At 43.8% G+C, this 24486-nt stretch overlaps 1 protein-coding gene across 2 annotated transcripts; it reads left to right on the top strand.

Annotated features, from left to right (window-relative positions):
• The first annotated feature begins 577 nt into the window (after nt 1-577).
• Zc3hc1 (zinc finger C3HC-type containing 1) lies at nt 578-24158 on the top strand. Of its 2 annotated transcripts, XM_085683946.1 has the most exons (10): nt 579-760; nt 2682-2793; nt 7625-7775; nt 8293-8376; nt 15105-15232; nt 16256-16410; nt 17923-18163; nt 18457-18669; nt 20044-20250; nt 23763-24158. In XM_085683946.1, exons 1-10 carry the CDS (start codon nt 615-617, stop codon nt 23829-23831), a joined length of 1506 nt encoding a protein of 501 aa, XP_085540072.1. In that variant the 5' UTR covers nt 579-614; the 3' UTR covers nt 23832-24158. The 2 variants fall into 2 exon arrangements, with proteins under 2 accessions (XP_085540073.1, XP_085540072.1); XM_085683947.1 differs by lacking the exon at nt 20044-20250 and having other exon boundaries at nt 578-760.
• The last annotated feature ends 328 nt before the right edge of the window (nt 24159-24486 follow it).

Raw genomic sequence — 24486 nt, 5'->3', positions numbered from 1 at the left:
AGGCAAGTAGATTTCTTGAATTGCAGGACTGCGTAAGACCCTATATTAAAAAAGAAAATTCTCAGCCGGGTGGCGGTGGCACATGCCTTTAATCCCAGCATTCGGAGGCAGAGACAGGTGGACCTCTATAAATTCGATGTCAGCCTGGTCTATAGAGCGAGTTTCAGGCCAGACAAGTCTGCACAGAGATACCTTGTGCAGAGTTTTGTTTTGTTTTGTTTTTATTAACCTAAATATGCTAGTTCGTCAGAGAAATAGCCTACGTTCAGTCTTAAACATTATAATCACTCTTTAAGTCATTAAAAAAAAAAACAGGAAAAGTGGGACCTAAGGCCAGAGGGGCGAGGTTTTTGGGGGTTTTTTGTATTTTATTTTATTTTATTTTATTTTTTGGTTTTCGAGACAGGGTTTCTCAGTAGCTATGGAGCCAGTTCTGGAACTCACTCTGTAGATCAGACTGGCCTCGCACTCACAGAGATCCACTAGCCTCTGCCTCCCGAGTGCTGGCTTAAAGGCGTGCATCACCACCGCTTGGCTGAGGGGCGGGTCTTAACCCAGAACGGAAGTTCCTGAGCCTACAGACGCGTGGGGACCCAAGTCAGGAACGGACCAAGATGGCGGCTCCCAGTGAGGGGCAGCTGTTTGCCGCGGGTATTGAAAAGACTTGGGGTGCAGTTGTTCGTTCCCCTGAAGGGACACCCCAGAAAGTTCGGCAGCTGATAGATGAGGGAATCGTCCCGGAAGATGGAAGCACAGAAACGTGAGTTCCCAAGCTGTGGTTTGGGCGCTGAATTTTCGAGTGGCTTTGGGAACAGGGGCCTGGAGCAGGGGCGGGGGCGCGGCGTACGGTAACTTCTATCGGTGACTTGGTGGCTGGGGTTGAATTCTTTATGGGATCTGAAAGAGGCTGAGCGTCCCTGATTGCTTGGCTTCAATAGCTTCTGGATGTACCTGATGCCGCATCACTAGCGAAATTTTGTTACAAGCCATTTTTGAGGGAGAAGAGTGTTAGCTGAATAAGATGAATACTAACTAGGGTTCATGCGGTGGATTCTCATAGTCTGGGGAAGCTTAGGAACTCCTTTTCCGAAGAACACTCTTAAATGCATAAAGCAGATGTACACAGGATCATAAATGAAACCAATTGCACGGTTAAAGTAGATAGTAAAGGGAAGTTGTGTGGTGACTTTTCCTTCCCCCCGTCCTTTCTTTCTTAATTAAACAGTTAATGTTGGGACGGGTATATAGCTAGCCTAGTGTGCACTAAGCCCAGGATTTGACCCCTAGTACTGCATTAAACCGGTAGTAGTGGCACACAACTCTAAGCGCTTGGGAGGTGGAGGCAGAGGTTCTGAAGTTTCAGGCCAACCTGAGGCCCTGTCAGAGAAAGAGGTATGGGGAAGAGGGAGAGGGAAAAGAGAAAGTTAAAGTGAGTAAATTTAAATTTTTTTCTATTGAAGACAAATTCACAGATACTGCTTAGACTACAGTGTGTTTGACTTTTTGGTTTTGTTTCATTTTGTTTTTCGAAACAGGGTTTCTCTGTAGCTTTGGAGCCTGTCCTGGAACTCACTCTGTAGACCAGGCTGGCCTCAAACTCACAGAGATCTGCCTGTCTATGCCTTCCGAGTGCTGGGTATTAAAGGCGTGTGCCACCACCACTGGCTGGAATAATTTTATTTCTTTCAAGTCATAGTTATTGGTGTTTTCTTATTTCTAAAGAGATTTTTAGCTGCGCATAGTGGCTTACACTTGTAATACCAGTGACTGAAAGTCTGAAGCAAGAGCATTGATGTAAATTCTGGGTCAGCTTGTTAGGTAGTGAGTTCCAGGACCAGCATATATTACAAAATGAGACCCTGTTTCTTAAAAACAAACAAACAAACAAAAAAACAAAAAACCGAAGCCAGGTAGGTGGTGATGGCTTACACCTTTAATCCCAGCCCTTGGGAGACAGAGGCCGGCGATCTCTGAGTTTGAGGCCAGTCTGTCTACAGAGTGAGTTCCAGAACAGCTAGGGCCGATACACAGAGAAACCCTGTCTTGAAAAACCAAGCCCCATCCCCCAAAAAAACCAACCAAACAAAAACAAAGACAGTCAAGATGTCTCAGTAGATAAAGCACTTGACCTCCATATATGTAGTCAGCAACATTCACTCACATGTATATTACACACACACACACACACACACACATACACACATGTATATACATAGTAGTAATACCAACACTTGAGAGGCTGAAGCGGGAGGATTGCTGTGAATTCCAGGCCAGCCTGGTTTATAGAATAAGACTCTGTCTCCAAACAAGAAAAAGAAATTTTTCTCTGAGATGGTTTAAGTTTTATTATTTAATATCTGAATCCTTGAAGGCCTTATTTTGTATTTACTAAAATTATTCAGAATACTATTGGAGAACTATAAATGACCTAGGAGCGTGCCTAAACTATAAAGAGTTGTGACTGCCAGATTGGAGAATTTGGAGTTCATTTCATAAGTATTAGGAAGGTAAAGGATATGTGAAGCAGAGGAATAGCTTGACCGGAACGGCGACTGTTGAAATGGGTTTCAGAACCTTAAAATCTCACTTGGGTTGGATACATGTAGAGTAACTAGGCTTGGAAGATTTCAGCAGAGTAATACAGAGAAGAGATCACTAACTCTCCTGCTACTTGGTTTCAGTAAGGACACATCTGCCACATTGCAGCCAGTCAATGGATCGCCTCAAGCAGAACAGTCCCCATCGGAATCTACAAGCAAAGAAGCCTTTTTTCACAGAGTGGAGACCTTTTCTATATCCTTTTTCAGTTCATGTAAGGGGTAGCCTGCTGCAGAATTGTTACTCTAGAGTCCTATACCGCTTACTCTGATCTTTGGCTTTTACTTTATGTGTGTGGGTGTGTTGCCTGTATGTGACCCACATGTGTGCAGTGCCCACAGAGTCCAAAAGAGGGCTTCACATCCCCTGGAATGGAGTTACAGATGGTTGTCACCCACGATATGGGTGCTAGGAATTGAACTGGAGTCCTCTGGAAGAGCTGCCAATGCTCTTACCTGCTGAGCCGTCCACCCAACCTGTTACTCTGATCTTTTAAACCAAAGAATCAGTGTTGGTAAGAACTTTTCAATGGAAATTAGCACCTTAGTATGTTATCCCTTAAAAAGGATCAGTTGAGGGATAGATCAAATCTTTTAGTTTGTTTGTTTTGTTTTGAAACAGGGCCTGTAACCCGCATCTCAAGATCAGCTTCATAGTTCTTCTGTCTTGCTCCCATATGCTGGCATGGTAAATGGGAGCCACTGTGCCCAGCTACCCTTTTGTCTTTATAGAAGAGTAAACTAAACCAAGTTCTGAGAGAAGGAACAGGTACTGGTGCTTCTGTGTAGTAGGTTTTCACATGTGTTCTCACCGTTGATCTTTAACTCATTCCTGGGAAAATAAGTACCTTTACTGCCATCCTGGTTTTTGTTCGTTGGTTGGTGGAAAGCAGTGCTGGGAATCAAACCTAGGTCCTCATGTATACCAGGCAAACACTTTCCCACTGGGCTGTATTCCCAGTCCTATTAGACTCATTTTACAGAGGAGAGCAAAAGAACAAACAGCAGCAACAAAAGCCAGAAGAACACGGATTTAATCCCAGTACTTGGGAGACAGAGGCACTAACACAGAGAAACGCTATCTCAAAAACCAAAAAAAAAACAACAACAACAAAAAAAAAAACCATGAGAGTCGATTACCTGACTAACAAGACATCCTGCTAGCTAGCAAGTAGAAGATAAGTAGCAAGCAAGAAGACTGATCTCATTGAAAGTACACGACTGTCTTGACAGTTTCTAGCTCCCTTTTGTACGAGTCACTGTTGCATGACAAATTGCCCTAATGCTTATTATCCCAACTATTCCACAAACTCTGTGGACTGTGAATCCAGACACAGTTGTTTTAGTTTTGTTGGTTTTTCTTTGTTTGCTTGTTTTTAAATTTATGTATCTGCTCATGTATGCAAGTGGTGTGTGTGTGTGTGTGTGTGTGTGTGTGTGTGTGTGTGTGTGTGAAGGAGGGGGGATGTTTCAGATCTAGGGCAGGAGTTACAGGCAGTCGTGAACACCTGATATATGTGCTGAGAACTGAACTTGAGTCCCCTGGCAGAGCAGCTGCAAGTGCTCTTAGCCACTGAGTCAGCTCTCTAGCCCAGTTTGCTCTTTTCTAGGCAGGGTCTTAACTATATGGCCCACGTGGACAGGGAACTAGTTACATAGCCCTGCCTGGCTTTGAACGCATGATCTTCCTGCCTTTGCATGCATGATCTTCCTGCCTTTGCCTTTCTGGTGTGGGGGTTACAAGCGTGTGCCGCTATACTCAGTAGTGTAGCAGAGGTTCAGGTTGCTTAGAGGGAGCCATGAAGGGCATCCGATGCGTAGACAGGAGAGGATCCTGTTCCAGACTCTCTTGTATGGTTGTTTGTTCACAGCCGCCCAGCCTCCCTAAAGTTCACTCAGAAACTATACTAATTAAAACAGTTTGGCCAGTAGCTTACACGTATTGCTAGCTAGCTCTTAAATCTAGAATTAACCCATTTCCATTATTTTATATTTTACGATGAGGATTGTGGCCTATCAGCAAGGTTCCAGCTGATGGCTTGTGTCTTCCTCTGGCGGCTCCATGGTGTCTCTGACCCCACCTACTCCCTTTAAGTATCTTTTCCAGCCTGGCTACACTCTGTTTAGCCATTGACTGAAAGCAGCTTCTTTATTCATTAACCAATAAAAGCAACACATACACAAAAGGACTTTGCACATTAATTATTAGCAGCAAGTTCACTTTTTTCTTTCTTTTTTAAAGATTTATTTATTACCTATACAGTGTTCTGCCTGCATACATGTCTGCAGGTCAGAAGAGGGCCACTATGTGGTTGCTGGGAATTGAACTCAAGACCTTTGGAAGAGCAGACAGTGCTCTTAACCACTAAGCCATCTCTCCAGCCTGTGTGTTCATTTTCTTGTTACTATGCCACTGAGGGCTTCAGGTCTGTGATGTCGAATGGTCAGAACCTCTCTTGGTTCATTGTTACATGGAAACATACTTGTCACTATGTAACTCCAGCTGTCCTGGAACTCACTTTGTAGACCAGGCTGACCTTGAACTCATGGAGATCTTGTCTCTACCTCCCGAGTGCTGGGATTAAATAAAGGCGTGAGCCACCATCACCTGGCTAAATGTTGTTCTTAAAATTAACTTTTTACTATGTGTACTTATTTAGTGTGTGTAGGCATGTCTGTCTGTATGTATATGAGTGTATATGTGTATACGTATATGTGTATATGTACGTATATATATATATATATATATATGTGAGTATATATGTATATGTGCATGGTGTACATGTGGAGGTCAGAAGACAGCTGTGAGAGAGTCTCTTCTCTCCTTCCGTCACGTGGATCCCAGAGATAAAGCTCAGATCACTAGGCTTAGCAGCAGGCACTTTTATCCACTGAGCCATCTCACTGGTCCCAGACTCGTTTTTGTGACCTAGTCTCAGAAGACATCCCATCACTTTTACCGTGTTGTGATTATTATGACAAGTTACCAGGCCAGCTCAGATTCAGGACAGGATTGCCCAAGGGATCAGCCGCAGAAAGCAGGGATAGAGCTGCCTTAAAGTTGCCTACTCTGCTCTTGTAGAAGTCTTTAGTAAATAACTCTTCCTTGCTTTTTGTTTTTGTTTTTTCGAGACAGGGTTTCTCTATAGCTTTGGAGCCTGTCCTGGAACTCACCCTTGTAGACCATGCTGACCTTGAACTCACAGAGATCTGCCTGCCTCTGCTTCTCTCTTTGAGTGCTGGGATCAAAGGCGTGCACCACCACCACCTGGGTTTGTTGTTGTTGTTTAAATTTTGCATATCTCTGTGTGTATGTGTGTGTGTGTGTGTGTGTGTGTGTGTGTGTGTGTGTGTTTGAGTATGTACACATGAGTGTGCATGTTCACAGGGACCAGTAAAGGACATCAGATCCCCAGGAGCTGGAGTTACAGTCTGTTGTGAGCTGCCATGTGGTTGCAGGGAATCAAACTTTAATCCTCTGTAAGAGGAGCACACTCTTAACTGCTGAGTTCTCTCTTCAACCCCTAACATAAATGCCCTTTCTTTTTGTGGTTTTTCAAGACAGGGTTTCTCCATGTAGCTCTGACTGTCCTGGAACTTGTTTTGTAGATCAGATTGACCTCATACTTAGAGATTCACCCACCTCTGCCTTCAGAGAGGTGGTGTGCACCACCACACCCAGCAAAATAAAATAACTTCTTTAAAATAAATATTTACTTATTTATTTATTTATTATGTATACAATATTCTGTCTGCGTGTATACCTGCAGGCCAGAAGAAGGCACCATACCTCATTACAGGTGGTTGTAAGCCACCATGTGGTTGTTGGGAATTGAACTCAGGACCTTTGGAAAAGCAGGCAATGCTCTTAATCGCTGAGCCATCTCTCCATCCCCCAAAATAAAATCTCTTAAGGTAAAATACAAGCAATGAGATTTTTACTATTCAGGATCAATAAATGCTTCAGGACACTTTCCCAGATACATAATTAAAGATGCTATCTGCTGCCAGGTGGTGGTGGGACATTAGAATAATATAGGCAAATGATGGTAGAACTATTTTGACCTTCCTGACCTTTATGGTCCCTTGCTGCTTAGGTCCATCGTTGCTAGAGCTTTCAGCAGCACTTGCAGGCCCTAGGGCTTCAGATTACATGAAGCAGACAGTGTCTGTGTTCTGCCCCCAGGCAGTAAGAAAGACAGTTTTGTGTTGTGTTTTTTAAAGATGGATTCTCAGAGGCTGAACAGATACAGAGAGATGGAGAATTGACTCTCAGTGGTTGAGTACCTGCCCCTTGGGCAGCTCAGCTGCCTTTAACTGCAACTGAAGGGATTCACCCCAATTCGTCTGACCTCCGAGGTATTAGCACTCGTGTATATACATACCCATATCGTAACCCACACACAAACACGTAATTAAAAAACAAAATAAATCTTTTTAGGGTCTCTCTCTATTATGTAGCCCTGACTGTCCTGGAACTTCTTTTATAGACCAGGCTGACCTCAAACTCAGAGATCTTCCTGCCTCTGCCTTCCAGGGAAGGGATTAAGGGTGTGCACCACCATGCTCAGATTTAAAATACACACACAAACACTCTATTGTTTTCTTTCTTTTCTCTTTTTCTTTTGAGACAGGGTTTCTCTGTGTAGCCCTGGTTGTCCTGGAACTCCTTCTGTATACCTGGCTAGTCTTGAGTTCAGATCTACCTGCTTCTGCCTCCCCAGTGCTGGGAATTGTATAGGCCATTTTCTTTACTGTCTACTTTTTTGTTTGTTTTTCAAGGCAGGTTTTCTCTGTGTAGCTTTGGAGCCTGTCCTGGAGCTTCCTCTGTAGACCAGACTGGCCTCGAACTCACAGAGATCCACCTGCCTCCCAAGTGCTAGGCTTAAAAAGGCGTGTGCCACCATCACCCAGCTTTTACTGTCTACTTTTAATGAGTGAATGCAATAAAAGTAAATTTATTAAAAATGTGTGCAAGTTTAATTGTGCTTGGTTTTCATACACATGGTTTTTCTTAACGCAAGTACTCGTTGAAATGGGCAGGGAAGCCCCCCGAGCTGTCCCCACTCATCTGCGCCCGATACGGCTGGGTCACAGTGGAATGCGATATGCTCAAGTGCTCCAGCTGCCAGGCTTTCCTTTGTGCCAGCCTGCAGCCAGCCTTTGACTTCAGCAGATGTAAGTGTAACGTCCAGATCGTTCTCTCCACGTTCAGACACACACGCGGGTGACATAGCCAGTGGTAGAGCCCTAACTTCGCGTGTACAAGGTGCTGGACCGGCGTCTGTCTGAGTGCAGAGTGTGCCATACCACACATGACAAGGTGAACTTGCCATGGCCTTCACCCTGTTAGCCTCAATTCTACCATGGAGTGGCCTTGTTTTTGTGCTTTCTAGACAGACAGCAGTTTGTTTACCCTTTAATCCCAGTTTGGCCTTTCAGAGCAAAGAGAAGGCCCATACTTTAGAAGCCTTCCCTTCCAAGTTACACAACATACATTCTTTGTACCAACAAAGGAATTTTTTTGTGATAAGTTTTAAGAGGATATACTTGCCTTTTTTAAAAATATCTTTTTAAAGGTATCGTAAGTTATTTAAATGTATGTGTTGCTAGGTTTGTTCTCTTAAAGACTCTTGGCTCTTCAGATTTTGAATCTGTATAGTGTGTAATAATTGCTACCTCTTGTGGCTTTCAGATAAGGAACGATGTGCTGAACTCAGGAAATCCTTGTGCAGTGCCCATGAGAAGTTCTGCTTTTGGCCAGACAGCCCCTGTCCAGGTACACACTTAAAGGAGCCCCGTTACCATTTCTCCTAGGTCGTCACTCTCTAATAGCGCCCAGTCTCGTGCAAACCTGCTCTTTGAAATTGCTTTTTTTCTTCTGTTTATGCTTTTCAAGACCATGCATTTATTTATCACTTAACTTTCCCAGATTGTCCTACCAGCCGTGTGTGTGTGCGTGCGTGCGTGCGTGCGTGTGTGTGGGTGTGTGTGTGCGTGTTGGTAGCCTATTGAATCTTCACAAGGGGTCCTTCAAGGTAGGTAATAAGAACTCAATTGTTTAAGGCAAGAGAATTCAGAATTAGATCAGGAGGCAGAGGCAGGTGGATTTCTGTGAGTTGGAGGCCAGCCTGGTCTACATAGTGTGGCTTCCATTGGAAGGTATATATAGGTGGAGTTTTCTGTGTCCCGGTAGTTGCTCCCAAGTAACCACACAGAGGCTTACTATTAGCTATAAATGCTTATAAATGCTTGACTGATAGCTTGTTTTTAGCTAGCTCTTATAATTTTTTGTTCTGTTTTGTTTTTCGAGACAGTATTTCTCGGTGTAGTCCTGACTGCCCTGGAACTCACTCTGTAGACCAGGTTGGCCTCGAACACACAGAGATTTGCCTGCCTCTGCCTCCTGAGTGCTGGGATTAAAGGCATGCGCCACCACCACCCAGTTTAGCTCTTATAATTTAAATTAACCCATTTCTATTAATCTATGTGATGCCCTGAGGCTCGTTTCACTCATCTGTGAACTTCCAAAGTTGCTTCCTCTGCCTTTGGCTCGCAAGTCTCCAGATTCCACCATTCTCTCTGCCCCAGAAATCCTGCCTAACTGTCAGCGAATCAGCTCTTTATCAACAGTGACAGCAACAACATATTTGAATATTGTACAGAAAGATTATCCCACAGAATTTCCCCTTTTTTTGTCTAAAAAAAGGAAGAATTTTAACTTTGACATAATGAAATTATATACAATAAAAATAACTATCAAGAATTACAGTTGCAGGGGCTGGAGAGATGGCTCAGAGGTTAAGAGCATTGCCTGCTCTTCCGAAGGTCCTGAGTTCAATTCCCAGCAACCACATGGTGGCTCACAACCATCTGTAATGGGGTCTGGTGCCCTCTTCTGGCCTGCAGGCATACACACAGACAGAATATTGTATACATAATTAATAAATAAATAAATAAATAAATAAATATTATTTAAAAAAAAGAATTACAGTTGCAATATCCAGTCCATTTATATTTAGCAAATTTAGAAAACATATTTTATTATTTATCTTATCTTTAAGAATCTAAAGTTTTATATCTAATTTACCTTTTTATCATAACTAAGGAAAACTTAGGTCTAATTATTTATTATTTAACTGCATCAAAGACCCAGAAGGGTGTAATGTTACCTAACAACAAGGACACCTGGCTGCCCAGACAGTCACTCAAAGTTCTTCTGTAACATGGGGTATCTTTGGTCTGTAGACCTAGTATATCTGACAGACATTTTTGTTTGCTTGCTTGTTTGTTTTGTTTTTTGAGACAAGTGTTTCTCTGTAGCTTCGGAGCCTGTCCTGGAACTCACTCTGTAGATCAGGCCTCAAACTCTTAGAGATCCGCCTGCCTCTGCCTCCCAAGTGCTGGGATTAAAGGCGTGAACCACCGCTGCCTGGCTTTGACAGACATTTTTGAGAAGCAGGGGTTTTGAAAGACTGTCCTACCATGTCTTGGGAAAGTTTAGTAATCACTTTCTTTTGCATTCTGCTGGTCTAGTTTTGACAGTACACTGTCAGCAGTTGAGACAAGGGCAGTTTTTTTGCCCAAGTGGCTAGCTTTTACCACAAAGAAAGCAAATTCCATACAGAGTTTCCTCATTGCTCATCATCTTCTTTTGAAGCAAATTGGTGCTGTCAGGAGCAGACGTGTCCTACTGTCATGAAAAGCCTTAGGTTATTAAACATATTAAATACCATATTCTGTAGTTTTTTGAAGATCTACCCATCTAAATATATCTGTGTATGACCTTGAAAACATACCTAATATGACTCTATGTTTGACTATTATAGATGACTAAGTACTAACCTGTATTTTTCAATCATACATTACATTTCCAAATGAGTTGCATAAGTGCAATACCCCAAAAAGAGTAGAAATATATGTATGGTATAGCAAAAATAGCTTTACATTTGTATCAATAAACTAAAATCTATACCAATGTAAAATATTTTGAGATTATTTAACGTTTCTGCTTAATAGTATAGGTACCTGGCACTTGACAGTGCAAAGCTGGACTCTGTCCAGTACCTAAAAGTTTGCCCTGACCTTCTCATCCAGTTTTTTTGTGCCAGAAATCTGAAAGTCCATTTTACTATTGTATATGCTTTTTTTTTAAATTACTTATTTGTACATATGGCTGTTTTGTTTACATGTTTGTCTATACATTCTCTGCTAGTGTCCTCAGAGGCCAAAGGAGGGTGTTGGATCTTCTGGGACTAGAGTTACAGACAGTTGTTCAATGCCATATGAATGCTAAGATTAAAACCTGGGGCCTCTGGGAGAGCAGCCATTGTTCTTAACCACTGAGCCATCTTTCCAGCCCCTCTTTTTGTTTTTTTCAGACAGGGTCTCACTGTGTCCCCCTACCTGGGCTGAAACTTAATATGTAGACAAAGCTAGCCTTGAACTCAGTGATCTATCTGCCTCTCCCTCTGCCTCCCAAGACCTGTAATTAAAGGTGTGTGCCAGGCCAGGGCTGGAAAGATGGCTCAGTGGTTAAGAGCACTTGGTGCTCTTACAGAGGGCCTGAGTTCGACTCCTGGCACCCACTTGGTGGCTCACAGCCATCTATAACTCCAGTTCTAGGAGGTCTTTCATTCCCTTCTGGCACCAGTCATGAACGTGGAGAACATAACAGACTTGTGGGCAAAACACTGATATACATAAAAATAAAACACATCAAACTAAAAAAATACTTTTTTGTTTTGTTTTTTCAAGATAGGATTTCTCTGTAGCTTTGTAGCCTGTCCTGGAACTAGCTCTTTTTTTGTTTTGTTTTTGTTTTTTAGTTTTTTGAGACACGGTTTCTCTGTGTCATTTGGAGTCTGTCCTGTCTCTATAGACCAGGCTGGCCTCGAACTCAGAGATTCGCCTGCCTCTGCTTCCTGAGGACTGTGATTTAAAGGCATGCGCCACCACCGCCTGGCTAAAAAAAGAAAATCTTTTTAAAAAAGACGTGTCACCACACCTGACCATTGTTTCCTTTTCCTTCCATTCTTGTGTTTTGGTTGTTGTTTATTTATTTTGTTTGTTTGTTTTTGAGGCAGGGTTTCTCTGTGTAATAGTCCTGGACTGTCCTGGAACTCTATTTGTAGACTAGGCTGGCCTCCAACTCACAGAGATCCACTTTCTCTGCCTCCCCAGTGCCCTCTGCACCCTGCTTTTTAATTAACCAGCTTAGGATCACTTCTTTCTTCATTTCTCCAATGTAATCTCTCACTTTCTAAGTGTATTCTCCCAGCGCTTGGAAGCACAAGAGGATTGTTGTATGTTTGGGGCCACTCTGAACTACAGTATGAAAACCTAGCTCAAAATAATCCTACATACGTTTTTCTGTGTTTTCTTTTTGTTTTGAAGAATAACTTATTGAATTCCCTATAAGGGAACAGGGCTCTGGGAAGTAACTAAAATCCTTCCTGCTCATTTTGGATTTTTGAGAGACAGTCTTTTTTTTTTTTTAAGATTTATTTATTTATTACATATACAGTATTCTGCTTGTGTGTGTATACTTACAGGCCAGAAGAGGGCACCAGATCTCATTACAGATGGTTGTGAGCCACCATGTGGTTGCTGGGAATTGAACTCAGGACCTCTGGAAGAACAACCAGTGCTCTTAACCTCTGAGCCATCTCTCCAGCCCGAGAGACAGTATTGACATGTAGTTCTAGATGGTTGGCCTAGAGTTTCCTGTGTGGACCAGGCTGTCTTCTTGAACTTGCCACAGTGCAAGTGCCCTGCTGTATTTTCATTCTTTTTTTTTTTTTTTTTTTGAGAAAGTCTTATGTAGCTCAGACTGTCTTTAAACTTGAGCCAGTCCTCCTACCTCAGCCTAAGCACAAAAAGTGCAAGTGTGCACCACTCTGCCTGGCTTGTCCTGTTCTTTTCTTCCTTAATTTTCTTTAATTAATTAAGTTTTGAAATTTTATGTGTGTAGGTGTTTTGCCTGTATGCATGTCTGTGTATCATGTGTTTGCCTGGTGCCTGAAGAGGCCAAAAGAGGGCATTGGCTCCTCTGGAACTGGAGTTAGAGACAGTTATGAGCCTCCATGTGGGTGCTGGTTACCAAACCCAAGGCTCCTGCAAGGACAAGTGCTCTTAACTCTCAAGCCGTCTCTCCAGCCCCCATGCCTGGCTTTTTACATGGATACCAGACATCCAAGTTCAGGCCCCTGTGCTGTCACAGCAGACCCCTACCAGCTGAGGCATCTTCGTAGTCCACAATGTTGTGACATTTGCTCCTGTCCCATTTCTCCCGCCAGCCCCTCCCACGTACCCTTCTTGCCACCTCTCAAATTTATGGCCTCTTTTCTCCAGTTGTTGGTGTGTGCATGTGTGTGTGTATGTATTCCTAAAAATAGAAATCCAACCTGCTCAGTCTTTATAATGTTACTTTTTAAAAAAGATTTATTTATTTTATGTGCATTGATGTTTTGGCTGCATGTATGTCTGTGTGAGAGTGTCAGATTTTGGGTTGCAGACAGTTGTGAGCTACTATGTGGGTGCTAGGAATTGGACCCAGGTCCTCTGGGAGACCAGCCAAACTGCTAAGCCTTCTCTTTAGTCCTGGAATGTTAGTTTTGTGCTTATGTTTTCAAGTTTGGCCATTTGGAATTGAATAACCAATTGGTGTGTTCTGAGGAGGACCATTTCTCCTGCTCTCAGCTTTCCTTGGTTGGCTGTAGTTCTTTGAATAGAGTGGAGACCTCCTGATCTTTCCCCTTCTTTTTAGCAGGTCTATTAGAGTCACCTTTGTTCAGATCCTGTCTAGGCAGGTGTTAGTGAGACTCAGTGGGTTTATCTTTGATATTTCTAGGTGTGTTTGGTTTATTGGGGTTTTTTGTTTGTTTGTTTTGGTTTTTTAAGACAGGGTTTCTCTGTTTAACAGTTCTAACTGTCCTGGAAGTAGCTCTGTCAACCAGGCTGGCCTCAAACTCACAAGAGATCTACCTCTGCTCCCAAATGCTGAGATTAAAGGTGTGGGCCACCACTGCCTGACTCTGATATTTCTAAAGGACACAATCCCACAGCAAATGTCTGTTCTTCTGTCTCTTGCAATCTTTCTACTCCCTCTTCAAAAGTAACCCTTGAGTCTTAGGAGTAGTGTTGTAGATGTATCAGTTGGGCCTGGGCCCCACAACTCTGCATTTGATGAATTATGGTTTTCTGTACCGATCTCGGCTTCCTTGAGGAAGGGTGAGAACTACACTTATCTGTGGATGTTAGGGATTGTGATGGTTTTGTAAGGGGATGGTTGTAGGTTCACCTCCAAGATCCATGACTTTGCTAGCCCTAGGTTTCTAGTACCTGGCGTGATTTCCTTTTGTTGAGCAGGCCTTAAGTACAGTTAGAGAGTTGTTGGTCATCGACAGGTATGTGTGTTACTGCTGCACCCTTAGGGTTATAGTGCCGTACTGGCCACTGTGGTTCGTGGGGACCGTAGCTGAGTAGGACTGTTGGCTGCTTCCCTCCTCTGGAGGTTCGCATGACACTTTCTGGAACCATGAAAGCTAGACCTCAGGAGGGAGGCCTTCGGGTTAGCTCCAGCCTGGGTCTCTGGGTCCTGATTCTGAAGTGCATGGTGTCTTTCGCAATAGGAATTTACCTTCTACTTCAACTCGTGGTCAATTATCTGCAGTTTGATAAATTATAAAATACTGTTTCTTTAATTTTTGTCTGGTGAATCCTACCTTCTACCTCAGTAATTTTTTTGATTCTTCCCTGACTTTCTAAAAGTAACAATTTCATACGTACACAGGAATGCAGAGTATACTTCATAATTAAATACTTTTCTCCTGCCACCAACTTCATTAATTACCAATTTTTAGCCCGTCTTTTTTTTTTTCTGGTAGTGCTGGGAATGGAACCCAGATCCTTGCCCATCGGAGGCTGTGAGGCCGGTGCTCTGCCGCCGAGCTGCACTGAACCCTCCTTCTAGACAATCTTGATTCTTTGGTGTTCCTCAAGCCTCAACACTCTCTGCATTATTTAGAAGTCGGGTCCTGAGGGCTGGAAAGATGTCTCAGTAGTTAAGAGCACTGGCTGCTTTTGCAGAGGTCCTGAGTTCAATTCCCCTCAATCTCATGGTGGCTCACGACCATCGATAGTGGGATCTGATGTCTTCTTTTGGCATAAAGTTATACACACAGATAGAGCATGCATATACATAAAAATAAATTTTAAAAAAAGTTCAGTCCTACTTATAGGACTTTGAATATTTTCCTCTCACCCTGCCCTTTTCTTTCCAGGCAGGTGTCAATTGCAGATAGCTTTTTGGTTAGGGTGGGACTTTAGGTCCACTTCTTAGTGCTGGGATTTTGTCTGGTTTGAGCCTGTGCAGGTCTCTGTGGGCTCATGAGTAAAACAACAGTTTAATGTCATCATCAACTATCCATTTTACGTTTCTCTAATTGCTCTCTTTGGGGTCTTTATTTTCACTCCCATCTAATCCCCCAGTTTATTTTCCCACAGATAGATTTGGGATGTTGCCACTGGGTGAGCCTGCTGTTCTTGTCAGTGAATTCCTGGACCGGTTCCAAAGCCTTTGTCATTTAGACCTCCAGCTTCCTTCCCTGAGGCCAGAGGACTTGAAAACTATGGTGAGTTTTTCTTGGCTCATGTGCAGTGGTCCCCAGTTGCTTTATTTGACTGACAAGAGGATGGAGTATTGTGAAGAGGATCCAGTTTCTGCCGGAAATTCAGTAACTGAGGGTGGGAGTAGAGAGTTAGATAGGGGTCTTGAAATGGCTGCCCTAGGACTCAGAGATCACCAAGCTCCGCTACCACGCTCTGCCTCCCTCCGGAGTGCTGCGTTTAAAGGCCTGCGCCCCACATCCAGCCCTACAAATTCAGCTTTGTCTTGATTGACTTAAACTGCACTGCACACTGTTTTCTGATGCCATAGGACGTTCTCTTCTGTGACTAGAACTGTGCTGTGCTTGTCCTGCCCTTGTCTGCTGTGAAGACACGCTGCATTGTAGGCAGTAAAAACTGGTCATTTGCTTCAAGTTGACCCTCTGTTAGGGCTTCTAGCACTAAGTAGTTAACCTCTATTTGGTCTTAGAAACGTCAGCCTGAGCTGGGTTGTGGTGGAGAATACCTTTAATGCCAGCACTCTGGAGGCAGAGGCAGACAGATCTCTGTGAGTTAAAGAGCCAGCCTGGTCTACAAGAGCTAGTTCCAGGACAGTTAGGGCTGTTAGAGAAATCCTGTCTCAAACAAACAAACAAACAAAAAAAGTCAGCCTGGCTTTCAGTAAGGCAGTCCCACCCCACCCCACCCCACCATCGTGCCTTATTATCCACAGGCCAAAAATCAAGGCTGTCAAATTTGTTCAGTCAAAAGTAAATTCAGTGGTAGGTCAAGACATAAATAATTTTATTATTTGGGTTTGAACTCACAAGTTTTAGATAAAATCTACAGTTGGTAAGTTGAGAACCATTTAGTACTTAGAAGGAAAGGTGCAATTTAGGAAGCTAAACTCTGTGTGACAGCTTAGTCCTGCCCTAGAGTGTGTCTCCTGTGAAGATCTGTCTCCACGTCGTGGTGTTCCCCGGACCATGTGTGTTGTTGTGAGAGTTTTTTCCCTCTGGAGTTGCTTTTTAACCCTGGTTCTCTTGCAGGGCTTGACAGAAGACAAGATGAGCGTGCTGCTGCACCTGCTGGAGGATGAGCTTGGTCACCAAACTGACGGCAGGAAAACCCCAAGCAAACTGGGCTCAGACATGCAAGTCCATGTCACTGCCTGTGTTCTTTCTCTGTGTGGCTGGGCGTGCAGGTTAGTGAGTGTTTCCTGGGAGCACGAGCTATGACAGCCGTCACTGTTACTGTTTAGAAAGCACATGTTTCCTAGGAGAGAACGAGAAGAGGAATCAGGGGCTGGAGAGGTGGCTCAGCGGGTAAGAGCACTGACTGCTCTTCCAGAGTTATTTCTTAGCAACCACATGGTGGTTCACAACCGTGTGGAGTGAGATCTGGTGCCCTCTTCTGATGTGTGTGAAGACAGAACACTCGTATACATAAAATTCATGAATAAACAAATCTTTAAAAGGAGAGAGAGAAATTGGAGTGGAGGAGGGGTAGAGAAGTGGGTGAGAATCAGCAAATAAAACAGAATAAATGCTAAGGCATTCATGGGTTCACACCTGAGACTTGTGCAGCCTCCTCATAGCTGGGGACTTATGCTCCCATAAACAGTGCAGCTCTTTGTAAAAAGAACATGGTGTCCTATTTTTAGAAGAAAAGAAAATCAAGTTTAATTGACAAAAATTATCAGAGGAGACGCCATCTGGAGCCCTTAGCCCCACATTGGCATTTCCACTCCAGCTTAGCTTGGTGTTGACTCCTTCAGAAAGAAGAGTGCCCGAGCCAGTCTGCTTTACCTAGACATTTGCTGTTTACAGTTACTCTGTGTGTGCATGGAGTGGCCATATCCGTGCCTATGCCGTGGCTCGAGTGGGAGGTCAGAGGAGAACTGGACGGGTCAGTTCTCTACCTGCCACGGGGGTTCTGGGGACTGAACTCATGTTACCAGGCTTGGTGGCAAGCAGCATAAAGGCAGGCAGATCTCTGAGTTCAAGGCCAGCCTGTTCTACAGAGCTAGTTCTAGGACAGCCAAGGCTACACAGAGAGCAGAGAAACCCTGTCTCAAAAAACCAAAAAGGAAAAAAAAAAAACCCGTATTTTTATTTATGAATATGTATCTGTGTTTGTGTGAAGTGTGTGCCATGTGTATGCAAGTGCCCTCAACCAGAAGAGGGCCTCAGTGTCACAGGTGGTTTGAGCCACCCAGTGTGGCTACTGGATGCCAAACTTGTGTTCTTTGGACCCCACCACTACCACCATTTATGTTAAGTAAGCTTTCTTACTGAGTTTGGGAGTGGTGGGTGTGTGCCTGCAGAATAAGACCCTATCACAAACAAATAAAATAAGTAAATAACTCTGTTTTTTGTTTTGGTTTGGTTTTGTGTTTTTTCTTTGGTTTTTTTTTTTTTTTTTTTTTTTTGGTAGATTAAGGAAAGGGTTTTAAGAGGGACAGGAGTTTATAAAGCATACTTCACAATATTTTTGACAACTAGAACATACCAAGACCCTGAGACCCTTTTGAGAAGGTAATGTAGAGGAGTTGGTGAATGTCGGGTCCTAAGATCAGGGTTCTTAAGAGTTCATGGTTCTCAGTCCATTAGCCCACTGTAGAGACTGTTTGCTGAGATAAAACAGAAATCAAATACATAATCTCATGGAAGTAACATCTTTAGAAACACCCCCTTTCTCTCCCATTCCTTCCTAGTTCTTTGGAACCCACACAGCTCTCCCTGATTTCATGCTCCCAGTGTATGAGGAAGGTCGGTCTCTGGGGCTTTCAGCAGATTGAATCGTCCCTGACGGATCTGGAGGCTTCCTGTGGCTTGACTAGCTCCCCCATTCCAGGTGCGGAGGGTCGGCCTGAGCACTGCCCTCTGGTGCCTGAATCTCCTAGGCGAATGATGACCCGAAGCCAAGACTCTACCGTTTCTCCCGGCTCCGAGCAGGTATTAGCTTCTTTAGGGTGCCGCTGTCACAGCTGGCTGGAAATTGGTGGTAGGCTTCACTCTGACCCTATCAGTAAGCCTGTCGTATCGCGCTTCACAGATGGAGAAGCTAAATTTGTTATAGAATCTAAGTATAGAAATACAATAGTCTCGGAAGAATTTAGTTATGTAGGCAGTTGAAATACTACATTTATATAACAAATTCTAAAATTCTATGTTTCACGTGCTTCTAGGAGTACGCAGGCTAAAGCTATTACATCATTCATACTTTCATTGCCTTTCTTTTTCTACAGTCTGAAAAGAGTCCAGGTCCTATTGTCTCCCGAACCCGAAGCTGGGACTCTTCCAGTCCTGTTGACCGGCCTGAGCCAGAGGCAGCCAGCCCCACCACCAGGAGCCGACCAGTGACCCGAAGCATGGGAACTGGAGATTCTGCTGGCTTGGAAGTTCCCTCCAGCCCTCTCCGGAAAGCCAAGCGAGCTCGCCTCTGCTCTTCTGGCAGCTCAGTGAGTCCATCTCTGTAGACAGCCGTGGTAGCACACATAGCAGACAGGGCCTTTATGTGCATGGGGAGAAGCAGACGCAAGCCCTCCCTGGATTCTGACCGAAAGTAAACTTAGTGAGCTCAAAGATGGGACAGTTCATAACCTGTAATCCCAGCCCTTGAGGGGGGAGACGGGACCCACAAGTGCAGAGGCCATCCTCCCCTGCTTCTGAGTTCAAGAGCAGTTTGTACTGCACGAGCCCTTGTCTCAAACAGAAAACAGGCTGGTGAGAGAACCCAGAGGGTTAAGGTGCTTGCTGCCAAGCCTGACGTGCATTGCCTCACACAAAGTGAACATTTGGGGGGGGGGCAATTGGTTGATCAAAGGGAAAGGTTTGGAGTGGATATAGAGAGTCACACATACTGAGACTGACAAGACAGCTGTACGGTAGGGCAGCAGACATGATGAGGGAGACTTTGGGATTCTCTCCCTCCCTACCCGCTTTCACACGGTAACTCAGGCAGCCCTGGAACTCACTATGGACCTAGGCTGGCCTTGGATTTACGTCAGTCCTCTTGCCCCAGTGCTGGGATTATAAACCTGACCCACCGCACCTGGCAGGTAGTTTGTTCTGCTGTTTTGTTTGTTTTTATTTTTTGAGGCAGGGTCTCTATCTATACCAGGCTGGCCTCAAACTTGCAGAGATCCATCTGCCTCTGTCTCCCAAGTGCTGGGATTAAAGACATGCACAACCCCGACCCGTGGCTTTTTTGCAGTTCTTTATGTATTTTAGGTATAGCCTGTCTGAAATCTTGTGTTCTAGGTATATACCCTGTCTGAATTGTAGCTGGCACAGACTCTCCTGTTCTTAGACTTTCTTCACTCTGATATTTTGCTTTCTTCTACAGAATTTTTTTAATTCCATGCAATTCTTTTAGTTCTTGGGGTTTTTTTTTTGTTTTTTTTTTTTTTGGGCTGTCACAGTGATTTTCAGAATGTTCTTATCTATGCTTAAGAAGGGTCAGTAGTCTAGTGTGGTCTCACCTGTAATCCCAGAACTCCAGAGGCTCAGGATGGAGGCAAACTGAAAGGCATCCCATCCTGGGCTACACACTGACACCGACCTCATCTCAACAGAAAAGGGCCAGGGCTAGAGAGCTAAAGAATGAGAGGGAATCGAAAAGACAGTTTAAAGAGCATACGTGGGAGGCTGCAGTACGGTGACCAGCTCTCCTCTGTAATCTGACTTTTGTCTCAAAACGACCAAGGTGAGATAGTAATCAGGAAGCAGAAGTGTGGGCAGTTGTGAGATTCTGAACTGCAGTGGCGGCAGCTCCTCCTTGCCCAGACCCCTCATCTGTCCTCATAAGACTGTGCCTCTCCTTGCTCCCCCAGGACACCTCTCCCCGAAGCTTCTTTGATCCCACTTCTCAGCATAGAGATTGGTGCCCTTGGGTGAATATCACACTTGCCAAGGAAACCAAGGAGAATGGGACAGCGGAGGTGGATGCCAGTACCCCAGCGGAGCCAGGCTGGAAGGCAGTGTTGGCCATCCTGCTGGCCCACAAGCATTCTAACCAGCCAACTGAGATGGACCCCATGGTAAGATGCCATTGCCCAGCGTGTGTAGCGCTGTTGTTTGTGGGATGAGTGCAGAGGCTGGCCCCGTAGTTAGTGCCTGTCTGCGTTCAGCTCTCCAAGGTCAGCTTAGGTCCATTCTGGCTTCGGGAGCACAGCCCAGAAGTGGTTCCGTGTTTCTCATCCGCTTAGCACATGGCATTCCATTGCTTTGTGGTAAAGTCCTTGTTTGTGCAGCTGCAATGACTCCCAGTAGGAAAGGGACACAGCAGCAGAAATAGATGGATGGCAGCTGCCTGGCCTCCGTCCGCGGCACGGCTGCTCTGTCGGTGGTCATCGCTTGCGTTTGGAGTCTGGCCGGTTAACTGTTTGGAACTCTGGATCCTGGTGCCAAACCATGGTTTTCTCTCCCATTTCAACATCTTACTTTGCTCTCCACAGCCTGGGCATGTGCTCTGGACCAGCATTAGCTCTCACAGTCAGGACTGCTGCCGCTACAGACCTGAGAACACGCAGAGCCGAAGAAGAAAGGGAGGGTCCAGAGAACTGGTTTTGTGTTCTTTCCAGGCCTAGTTCCAAATTTACCTCATAGCCTGGCCAAAATGTTGCCATTCTGACTTTATACCTTAAAAAATACTTGCCTGTCATGGTTCCCAATTTCATGGTAGTCAGCTCACAGGGTTTCCACCAGAGGGAGCTATAATTATACCAAAGTCCAACAAAGTATATCATTAGTGTCCTCAATAAGTAATTAGAGGAAGATTCTAAAGACAGATTCTAAAATCTGTCTTTTGAATTTAAAAATACTTAGGTCAGGGGCCTAGCAAGATGGCTCAGTAAGGGAGCTTGCTGCTAAGCCTGAAGACCTAAGTTCAATACTCAGAACCCATGCAGTGAAAAGAGAGAACTCCAGAAGTTCTCCACGTCATCTACCGTCGTATGCATGCACATGCATGTGCACACACTAAATAAATGCATAAACACATAATAAATATGTAATAAAAATGCTTTATGTTTAGGTCAGACATGTCAGTACACACCAGTAATGCCCACACTCAGTAGGCTTAGACAGATCACAAGTTGGAAGCCAGCCTGAACTATAGGAGACCTGATTCCAAAAAACTATAACAGAAGCGGGGATTTGGGAATATAAAAGCATAGAAAGGCAGCTACTTGACCCACCACTCAAACTGGAGATGCTAAATCTGTTTCTGTCCTTAGATTCAAGAAATAATATTTTAGCTGGTTTTTGTTTTGTTTTGTTTTTTAAAGATATTTCTCTAGTGCCAGTCATGGTAGCATGAACCTTTAATCCCAGCACTTGGAAGGCAGGGGCAGGCAGATCTCTGAGTCGGAGGCCAGTATGGTTTATAGTGGGAATGCCAGGACAGCTAGGGTGACATTGTGAGAGCTGTCTCACCATCACACTAAAGTACTAAAAAGAAACCTCATGTGGGTTCAGTGTGTAGAGTTATCTCATAATTGGCCCTGGCTTGGGCTCTAAATTCCTCTTAGGCAGTTTGTCTTTTAGTCACGCTGCTGTGACTGGATGACTGGGCTTAATGGGGCTGTGGAGAGGACGAAGAGCTTCCACTGTTTCTCAGCTTAGCTTCAGCTTTGTCAGTAAAGTGAGTCCCAGGAAGAATTCCCTTCTGGAACTGTACTTTATTGAAGTACTCCCACTCCTGAAAAAAAAGATACTTTTTTAAATTTTGTTTTTGTTTGTTTGTTTGTTTTGTTATGTGTTTGTTTGTTTTAAGATTTATTTTATCTGGGCATGAGTACACCTGTAATTCTAGAACTTGGGAGGCAGAGGCAAGCAGATCTATGAGTTCAAGGCTAGTCTGGTCTGTGAAGTAATTTCCATACAGCCAGGGCTATACAGAGAAATCCTGTCTCAAAAAAAGATTTATGTGTATGAATATGCACCATATGAATACCTGGGAATTACACCTATGAGCTACCGTGTGGATGCTGGAAATTGAAGTCAGGTTCTTTGCAAGAGCAGCAAGTGATCTTAACCATTGTCCCAGTTCTCCAACCCCAGTTTTTGTTTTGTTTTAAAGATTTATTTTTATTACATATAGGGTGTGTGTGTGTGTGTGTGTGTGTGTGTGTGTGTGTGTGTTCTGCATGTGGGTATGTATGTGCACATTGCTGAAGTTGAGGTTACACATGGTTGTTAGTCACCTGGTATGTGTGCTGGGAACTAAGCTTGGGTCCAGGAAGTGCAGTTAAGTGTCTTAACTACTGAGTCATTTCTCTAGCTTCTGTTTTCTTTTGCTTATTTTAGAAAAGGGTAAGAAAAATTTGTTTTATTTTGTTTTAATTTATTTATTTATCATGTATACAATAGTCTGTGTATATGTCTGCAGGCCAGAAGAGGGCACCAGACATCATTAGAGATGGTTGTGAGCCACCATGTGGTTGCCGGGAATTGAACTCAGGACCTTTGAAAGAGCAGGCATTGCTCTTAACCACTGAGCCATCTCTCCAGCCCTTGTTTTTTGTTTTTTAAGATTGGTAAAGGTACTTAACCACCAAACCTGATGACCAGAGTTTGATCCCAGCCCCCACATGGCAGGAGAGAACCAACTTCTGCAAGTTGTCCTCTGATTTCCACACACATCACGGCACATACATACTTACACATACAAAGAAACAAGTAAATGTAATTTTAAAAAATTTAAGGAGGAGCCAGGCATGGTGGCACACAATACTCGGGAGGCAGAAACTGGTGAATCTCCGTGAGATCAAGGCCAGCCTGGTCTACGTAGTGAATTTCAGGACAGCCAGAGCTACATAGTGAGACCCTTTCTTGAAAAACCAATAAATAAATATAAGGAGGGTAAGGAGACAATGGAAATGGCATGTTTCATAAAGTGAGGGATATCTTGCTAAATATCCTTGCCAGACAGAATATCTGCTCTTCTTGTCACTCAAAGGCAGGTAGAACCAAGTGTTGTGACTGAGAACTTTTCAGTGAGTTGCTTTGTCTCCCTGTAACCGCTTCTCAGAAAGTCTCAGAACATTTCCTAGGTATGATCAAGAAGCAATGAGAGAGCCTTTCTAGTTTTAGTTCTGTTAACTAAAACGTGAAGCTGAGAAAGCCAAGATTGAGTTTAAACTCTTGGGGGTCATTCAGTTTTATTTCTCAAACTTTGATGATACAGTTAACCCCTGCTGGGTGCCACATAAATCATTGTTCATAGGAAATAACTAGGTCCTGGATAAAAGCCAGTGCAGGATGTGTGCTACACTCAGGTGGGTCAGGAGGGCCATTGTCAAAAAGATGAGGACAGGTGGCGATGCAGAGTGTTAGCAATGGGCTGACAGTGGAACACAGGCTTCTTGATTTTGTTTGACTGCATTATGTATATCACATAACATAAAACGAGTTTTTATTCAATCTTAGATATACCTTGATCATGTCTAAGAAGAAATTTACCAAGACAGCCCTAATGCTTCGCCTATCTTTTGTCTCTATGAAGGAATGTAATTCTGATAATAAGCTTCTTTTTTTTTTTAATCTACAGAGTCTCTCTGAAAAATCAAGGAAAGTGTTCCGAATATTCCGGCAGTGGGAGTCTTTATGCTCTTCCTGAAGATGTTCCAGACAGAACTGATGAAGGTGACTTTAAAGAAAAAAGTCTGACTTCTCTTTTTGGTTAACTGATGTTGCTTTTCTTCGTTCTGGTTAATTGCAAGTACAAAGACTTGCCCTCTGCTTGAAGAGGAGACCCGTGCCATGTGGGGATGAGGACAGGGTAAGAAACAGCACGCTCAGTTCTGTCAGAGGACTGCGGAGTTCCGAAACCAGCCTCGACCAAGGACGAGAGCACCGCTTCAGTGGCTCGGCTGTGGCCACAGTGTTCTGAGAGTCTCGCCCAGCAATGTGACGATAGTGTGTGTTAATAAAGCGTTGGCTAAGATTTCTGCCGCTAGAGAATTGTTTTCTCCCTCCCTGGCTCCCCGGGGGGAGTGTTCATAGAATTTAACTTTGATTTATCATTGGGACTTTAGAACCAGTATAGATATTGCTGAGTTGCACCCCAAGGAGAAAATTATTACAATAATAATATTCCATCCAAACTTTGCTTTAGTTGATATTGCTAAGAAATATGACTTCTTTATTAGATTATGTCCAACAAAAGCTAATCCCTGAATATCACTTACTAGTCTATATTTAAATTTGTAATTAGGAGGGATGGAGGTGTGACTTGGTGGTTAAACATGTATCTGGAGTGGACAAGGTTCTGG

The sequence above is a fragment of the Myodes glareolus genome, chromosome 25 (assembly GCF_982192425.1).
Source record: "Myodes glareolus chromosome 25, mMyoGla1.1, whole genome shotgun sequence".
In the NCBI taxonomy this organism is placed as follows: domain Eukaryota; kingdom Metazoa; phylum Chordata; class Mammalia; order Rodentia; family Cricetidae; genus Myodes; species Myodes glareolus.
This window is presented reverse-complemented; position numbering and strand designations above follow the sequence as displayed.